Here is a 9012-nt window from a genome sequence, read left to right as displayed (position 1 = left end):
CAGATAATTCTGGACACACATGGATTTGAAGGCTCAAATTTCAACCGTAATTAGTGAACACTATTACTGATTGACTTAGCTCCTTATTAACAAGAACATGCTGCTGATGAAAAAGCTACATAAAGAGTTCGGTGTTACGGTTGGACGTCTGCCATTTTGTATCGAGGGAAGTCCAGCGCTTAAATTTGATTGGTCAGTTCTTCATATAGATGGTATGAAAATTATATGACACGAAAGATAAATTATTCTGTTTAAATTGGAGGATTTAACTTAAAAATATATAAATCCTCAGGTAAAATGCTTTATTGTAATCACTGCGTAAACTAAAACACTTGATGCCACTCTTTGAATAAGCTTGAGGCCATTACAAAGAGTCCACATAGCTAATTAGTGTATTGTGATAAAGGTAGCTGATATTCTGAAGCCAATAATTAAATGAATGTATCACTTTAAGCTCTATAAATAGTAGAAGAAAATGGATTGAAATAAAGTGGGAAAAAAAATTTCCAATGACTCAAAATCATATTTCCTAAATTAAACAGTGAAATCATTTCACAAAATAAAATTTTTTTAAAGGGATTGTAAAATATTTGTTATTAATCTTTTATGTGTATCGGAGACACTGACAGCATAGATTGGCGCTATTCCATTTTTTAATCAGACGTCTGTGGTTCCTGTAATTCTACCAAAACTAAATGTTTTATGACATCACCCCCGCAAAGGTGTTATGTGATAAAGCATATTTTGCAGGGGTGATGTCATAAAACACTTAGTTTTAGTAGAATTGCTAGAACCACAGACATCTGATTGAAAATTAGAATGGTGAAAATTGATGATATCAGTGTCCCTGATACGCATAAAAAATTTAGAAAACCTCTTTACAATCCCTTTAAAATATGACCCAATATCACAAATTCAATGTCACTGTCATTATCAACACTTTTGAAACTAATACATGTTTCTACCATGTTTCTCTTTATCAGGTAAACCTTGTATTTGAGTAATATGATTGAGGTTTAATGATTTTCAATGTACCGTACATTCTAGCCAACTCAAAATACACTCCCCACACCCTTAACATGTTAATCTTCAAAATGATTTGAAACCTTCAAAGTGAGACACACCCAATGTCAGTCATTTGAGTCACCAAGTCAGTCATGTCCTGCAGACAGAGACCGTCTTCATTAGCCCACATGGTGCAGAAAAGTGGGACGTAAAACTCCATTCATTTCATTTGCAGACAGAGAAATCAAGATCCTTAATTCAAAAAATGTTCAGGGGTTTTCCAATAAAGGTCCACAGAGAATTGAACTAAGCAATATTTGTAGAGTCTAACCAAATAGGAAGTTATAGACACAACAAGCTTACACTATTTACTGAATAGGATCACTGACTCATATACAGTACCATACTCAATCTAATAAACTGACAATAGGATCCTAGGCATGTTCACTCTTCTTGAACACATTTCAGAAAACAACTCTACCACTTGGGTTTGTAACCTCTCAATATCCACACAGCTACTAATGTTTATTTGGTACACTACAGTATTTCACCTTACCATACTCAAGGTAAAAATGCAATCATCAAATTTTGATGCAATTTTCCAGTGAGCAACTGTCTGTATCCCATGAGGCATGAGGTTACCTCCAGAGCAACTTCCTGATTGTCCCTGATAATCTTATTTTGCCCAAATACTTGCAATTTAATTGAAGATACACATACTATGTGAAATACGGTAATATGCTTAAACTGAATAACTGACTGAACTAACTTAAGTGAATAACTAAACGCTCAACAAAAATCATAGGAGTTACTTCCCCTTACTTACAAATATTTTAATCAAATGGAATTTTTCATCCTAGATTTTGGCTCTTGATGGGCTAATGAGGATATGCATAGGAAATTGAAGCAAAACTGCAGGAAGAGTATATTCAGGGGCTGAAGAGAATCCAAAACAATCAGAGGCTAAAGAGAATTTCTGATTCAAGATAAAAGTACATTTATGAAGAGAAAAATGCTCAATGTAGTCTAAGCTTTATTCAGTGGAAAGCTAAGCTTCAGCTAGCCTCCCTGGCTCTACTGTGCCTGTGCATTTTAGAGGTTGATTTTGGTCTTGAATATGTAAATAGTTTTCAGAAGCACTGGAAATTTACGAAAATCCCATAATCCTTCAAAAATATCTCAAACTAGGAATTTAACTTTCTATATCTGTAGATTATGGTAGAATCTCAAAAAGATGAGTTGTCATTTGAACACAGATAATTCTGATCACACATGGGTTACAAACTTTAAGCTATAAAATAAGCGCCTACCTTAGCCTTTTTCTCGTTTCTGTTGCTAGGCAACTCGGAATGTTTTTCTCCTGTATCAATATCCATAAATTTCCCATCTTCTGTCTTTTTGAACTGAAACAATAATTTTTGAAGTCATAATTTGATGTCTAGTTTTTGGCTCGGAATCAAAATAATTACCTAAATGCTCAATTAACAATATAATGAAACTCATTCTATCAGCAACATATTTGAATACTATTACCTTTCCTTTGATATCAGTCTGGATATCTAGATGACTAGTTTATGGCCAAGACTTGGGAATCTAAATATTTGCCTAATTGCACAATTAACAATATAAGGAAACTCATTCCATCATAACATATCTAAATACTAGTTACTTTTTCCTTAGATATTCTGTTAACATGAATTTCTTCACCATTTTCTGTTTTTATTTCATACTCGTCAAACAAATCATTAGTCAGAGATTTCCGTACTTTAGGTTCTGGGGGCAGCCCCAATTTCCTTTCCCCGATCACATGCCCCTCGCCCACCTTCTGTAAATAATATGAAATAAAATGAAAAAGAAAATGAAATAAAAAGGAAATAAAATGAAATAATATGAAACAATACGAAATAATATGAAACAATACGAAACCATATGAAACAAAATGAAATCATATGAAATAATATGAAATAATAGAAAATAAAATGAAATAACATGAAAGAATATGGAACAAAATGAAATAATATGAAATAATGTGAAATAAAATGAAATAAAATGAAATAATATGAAACAATATGAAATAATATTCATCAATAACAATATAAATAAAAGAAATAATATGAAATAAAATGAAACAATTTGAAACAAAATGAAATAATATTCATCATATGAAACAATATAAATAATATGAAACAATATGAAATAATATGAAACAATATGAAATAATATTCATCAATAACAATATAAATAAAAGAAATAATATGAAATAAAATGAAACAATTTGAAATAAAATGAAATAAAATGAGATAATATGAAACAATATGAAATAATATGAAACAATATGAAATAATATGAAACAATATGAAATAATATTCATCAATAACAATATAAATAAAAGAAATAATATGAAATAAAATGAAATAAAATGAAACAATTTGAAATAAAATGAGATAATGATATAATAAAAAAAATTGAATATTTTATTTCCAATTCTAACCTCCCGATTGGGCTCATGAAGAATTCAATGCCATACGGTGCACAATGTAGGAAAGTAAGCTCCTACCATTCAAAGATACTTAATGTAAATTTCCAACTTTCAAGTGATCTTTAAAGAGATTGTACAGTGGTTTTCTAAAAAAAAGTAATATGTATTAGGGACAATATTTAATCAGTCGACTGTGGTTCGCAATTCCACTAAAAATAAGTGTTTTATGATGTCACTATTAGAAAGGTATTTATGTGATTAAGCATATTTTGCGATTAGTGACGTCATCAAACTCTTAGTTTAGTGGCCCTAAACTGATTAACTAGGACCATTTAAGGAATTGCAGGAACCACAGATGTCTAATTGAAAATTGGAATAATGCAAATTGATTCTATCAGTGTCCACGATACACATACAAATTTTAGAAAACCTCTTTACAATCCCTTTAAGTAACAAATACCAAAATTATTGCAAAGAAAAAAAAATACACGGAGAAAAATACGCTGGTCAGCAAATTATAACAAATCACCAAATGTCGAACATGAAAAGTTGGTAACCAAAACGCCAGTAACAACATGAGAGAGACAAATATAATGATGTCAAAAATATGCAGAATAAAAGCTGATGAATGGATTCTAAAGATCAGCAAAACTACAGAGAGAATATAGGTGACCCACATAAAAAATAAAAAAATAAAGTGAGAAATGGCCTGAAGAAGTAAAGATAGACAAGGTCGAGTGACAATTAGTGATTGTATCATAATATTGATGTTTATAACTTCTACTGACCCCTGTCCATCTCTGATATCATCACAAACTGATTGGTCAGTGGTCATCTATATTGGTTCACTTGTTTTATAATCACTACTTAAAGGGATTATACTGTAAAAAGGTTTTCAAATTTTTTTTTTCTGTAGAGTGTAGAGGGACACTGATTGCATCAATTTGCACCATTCCAATTTTCAATCAGACGTCTGTGGTTCCTGCAACTCCACTAAAAACTAAGTGTTTGATGACGTCACTAATGTGACTTATGTGATACAAGCATATTTTGGGATTAGTGACATCATCTAGCAGTTAGTTTTAAGGGAATTACAGGAACCACAGAACTGTGAAAATTGATGCCATCAGTGACCTTAAAAATTTTAGAAAACCTCTTTACAATCTCTTTAAATTGGGGTCCCCAAGAAAATTGTGTACCCTGTGCCCGGCCCCTGATCTAACGTTTTCTAGAAACATCACTGTGGGTATCCCATTCAACATGAGTCAACATTGCTCATTATTCAATATCGAGGTTTGTCAACTCAGCATCTCTATTGGAAAATTCACATAGTTAATAATATATCACTATGAGTCATTATATAGTGTTATCTATATAAACCTAATGTAATTAAGTCTAGGTCAATGATATCTTGACTATCAGTTTTATTTTTCTTTCTCAGTTTGTTGAGATAACAAATTAACATTGTGGTCATATAAAAACAATTACACCACACCTCTTCTCTTGTCTTTTATATCAACAGATTATTTTATCATTTCCTGGGGTTTATTTTGCTACAATCAATAAAAATTAGACCAACCTTTCGTTCTGTTTTAATTACCAGTATTAGCTTTTTTTGTAATATAAGTCACTTCAGTAAGGTCTAAAGACGGCCTTGAACATTTGTCCGTATAATGACACCCCCAGCCAATCAAATTCCTGCCTTCTCCAACACTGGGATTTTGGGACGCAAACAAAAGTTGTATTCTGAGACACATTAGACATAAAATTCCTGCAGTGGATACGGCAGAAATAAAAGCTAATAGAAAACAGAAGATTAGTCTAATTTTAATTCAACTGGTTTTGGTCAAATAAAAACAATTTTACCACACCTCTTCCCTTATCTTATATATCAAAAGATTATCATTAATTTTAAACCATTTCCTGGAGTTTAATTTGATATCATATTATGTTGAAAATCCACTTGAATTAGTGATGGGCAATCAAAAGAAAATATTTAGCAACAAATTGAAATAATCGGTGAGGCATTATCGCTTATATAATCAAAACATAACCAAATTAAATGAATTGAGTTTTACGTCTTACTTTTCTGCACCATGTAGGCTAATGAAATATGGGCAACACCATGCAGGGTACAATGTGGGAAATTGTGCCAATATAGCAGCATTACCCTGCCTTTTTTCTATTTCCAACTGTCGAGGGATCTTTAATGTGCACAGCCTGTAGCACACAGGGGCCTCGGTTTATCGTCCCATTCAAACGACTAGACGCTTTTTCCATGTCAGTCCCTCTTACTTGCATCACTGACAGATGGAAACTAGGTTGAAAAATCTGAAGGTATTGTCTCGACCTATGCCAGGATTGAACCCTGAACCTTCAGGTTAGTGAGCAAGCATCTAACTCACTGAGCCTATCTAATACATACAGGATGTCCTAACATCAATTTAAAAATTAAAAATACAATATATGCACTAAATAAAAAAGTTGAAAAGGATTTTAAGTTTGTCTCCAACTTTTACACAAAAATGTCTTCATTTTTTCTTTTCATAGATCAAGGAAGTTAATGAGAGTATATAAAGGTGAAAAAAAAGTGAAAATTACACGAACATAATATTTCTTTTGATTTATACAACATTTCTTTTGTTTAATTTATTTTTCAACATCTATACTTCTTTCAATATCCCGCTAAATATTAACATACGACCAACATCACTTTATCATTTTTTTACGGCTTTTGGTTACCCATTTGAGGGGTCGATTTTCACTTTCTATTTCTAGTCTTGTATACATATGGCCGAAAAAACAAGTCATCATTTTAACTCTTATTATTAGGTGGGTAGTTCTTGGCAAGCATGGATATGAAGGCTCAAATTTTCAAAGGCGAGCTTATTAAAATAAGATTAAATGTCATTTTGTCTTGTTTTCTGTTATTTTTAGTCTACATTGTAATCTAACAAGTTTTCTACCAAAAGCCTGTCCCAAATAAGGAATTGTGGGAAATAGAGACCTCAAGTAGAGCAATATGACAATCTCTTTGGGTTTCGCTATCCCACAATTCCTTATTTATATCAACAAACAAGTTCTACATGGCATGCTATGATTGATTAAAAATAACATCATTGGCACAGACTTTTGAAAGAAATCTCTTTAGATTATAATTGAGACTAAAAATATAAATAAACAAGACAAAATCAAACTGTAATCTAATTCTAATAAGATTGCCATCCAAAGGACTATAGCTGTATGAATTTTTCAAAAATGATCGTTCATACAAAATACCAAAAGTCTTATCTCCTTATTAATATCAAACAAGACCTCCCCCCCTATATGCTAGATATTGTGGAGGGTTTATAATAGAGAAAAGATTTGTTTACCTCAGGAGGTGGAGAAGAAGGGGATTTTCCCTTTCTGGGTGGTTTCCACATACATTCATCAGTTTCCCGATTGTGGTAGAAGAGGCGATTGGAATATCGGTCTTTATATACATCCCAGGGTAGCGGCTCACACAACACTTCTACAAAATCTCCTTGTTCAACTGCTGGAGGGTGGATAGAGCTCTGAATAAATGCTAAATTAGCATATTCTCCTGACGGTGACTGAAAAATAACAAAACTCCTGTTCTTATAAACTCACAAAGTTAGTCAAATTTAAATTCCACGATAATCACCATAGTGAGTGCCATCAGCAATGCAGGGAATATCACCCTTCTGAAACACCTGACAGCACTCTGCTGAAGGGTTGACAAGTCCACCATCCATTCTATTAACTTAACATTCTTTAGTCAAAGCCTGTGCTTAGTTTTCGCTACAATGAATTATTACCATGGCAGTGTATACTCACTATGACTGAAGACCAGGGACTTTATCCTTGAAAACTTAACGAAGATAGATTTTAAGAAATACAGAATTACTCTGAATAAATTCAAAAATCAATTTATTGATTGGCCAATCAGATGACTAGAACACTAAAATCATCATCAGTTAAATTTTCAGGAAAAAGTCCCCTGATATACTGCTCTTCAAATAATTTGTCAACTCCTTTTGAAAAACAAATGTCAATTTCAAGACGTGAACAAATATGGGTGCATCTAGCAAGACAAGCAATGATCACCCTTTTGGAACAACCAATGCCATATTACATTTAGTTTATTCAACTCAACTAATAAACAAATTCTAAAGCAATGACTATTGAACATTCATTAAAAAAACATAATAAAATCAAAAAACGACCACCAGTATTTATTGGTGAATTAATTAAAATCTCTAGAATATTTGAATAATGAATATTTGATGAATAAATAGCATAGGAATGATATACCAGCTGTCAAATTACTTCTGTTACATGATAAACAATAAAAAATACATGGTTTTAAAGTATTTTCAACAGCTGTGACATGATCATTAAGCCTACTGGTATACTATATAGATATCATTCTTTAAAAATGGGGAGTTGTTCAGATTGAATTCGTTCCAACATTTAGACACCATGCTAGTGTCTCATATGGTCATAAATACATCATTGAGTTCTTTAAAGGGATTGTAAAGGGGTTTTCCATATTTTTTTTGTGTATCAGGGACACTGGTGGCATCAATTTGGATCATTCTAATTTACAATCAGACGTCTTTGATTCCTGAAATTCCGCTAAAACTTAGTGTTTGATGGTATCACTAATCACATCAGGCCCTTTGAGATAAGTGATGTCATCAAACACTAAGTTTAAATACACTAGATAATAAATTCAAAAAACCACTTTAGAATCCCTTTAATTTTAATCATACACCAAAAGTTTTATATTGCACCACATTTCCTGGTTCTGATGAGGATTGTGTATCAGAAACACGATATGAGCTCTTGCCAAATAGATGAAAACTACAGTAAATTGAAACCTTACCTCTATGTCTATGTTGAGTTTATTTGGAGGAACTGGCGGAGCAGGAAGATTTATATCCAATTTTGGCTCTGGAATGTTGGCAGCTGCACGTATATATTCCAGATTTGCGTATGTCACTTCTGGTTTCTCTTTAACCTTTTCATTTTGAACCTCATTGTTATTTACGCTATTACCATCATCTACTACTCCTTCATCCTCTGCTGTCAATTCACTCACGTTATTTTCTTCATTGAAGTTGACGTCTGTCCTTGGAGGAGTGTCAATGATAGTCACATATTGCGCGGGAACAAAAAAAGGAACTTGTTCGGCAGGACGACAGACTTCCCACCATTCATCGTTAGTTTCTTGCAAGAGTATAAATTCCTCATCTACGTACATAAACACTTCCTCTCTGCTATCTGTATCAGTGTAATTATAATCATATAACACTTTCACGATTCGAAATTCCTCATTTTTAGAATCAGACATTTCGATGACTCAGTTCTTGCTGACTGGCAAAAATGTTCAACAATTCAATGTCACTGCACTGTCAATGAAACTAGGTAAGAGAAAATCTCAGAAACATCTTATGACATGACAAAACAGTCAAAATGACAACAGAGAGAGTCAAATTGTCACTGTTTCATAATGTAACATT

At 32.4% G+C, this 9012-nt stretch overlaps 1 protein-coding gene across 1 annotated transcript; it reads right to left on the bottom strand.

Moving 5' to 3' along the window:
- Window positions 1-1861: 1861 nt before the first annotated feature.
- On the bottom strand, window positions 1862-8843 carry LOTGIDRAFT_172605 (hypothetical protein; the record flags this gene model as incomplete). Its single annotated transcript, XM_009049492.1, has 5 exons — window positions 1862-1981; window positions 2316-2408; window positions 2675-2830; window positions 6859-7080; window positions 8376-8843. The coding sequence occupies 5 exons, from the start codon at window positions 8841-8843 to the stop codon at window positions 1862-1864; spliced, it is 1059 nt and encodes a 352-aa protein (XP_009047740.1).
- Between the last annotated feature and the right edge of the window lie 169 nt (window positions 8844-9012).

The sequence above is a fragment of the Lottia gigantea genome (genome assembly GCF_000327385.1).
Source record: "Lottia gigantea unplaced genomic scaffold LOTGIsca_137, whole genome shotgun sequence".
Classification (NCBI taxonomy): domain Eukaryota; kingdom Metazoa; phylum Mollusca; class Gastropoda; family Lottiidae; genus Lottia; species Lottia gigantea.
This window is presented reverse-complemented; position numbering and strand designations above follow the sequence as displayed.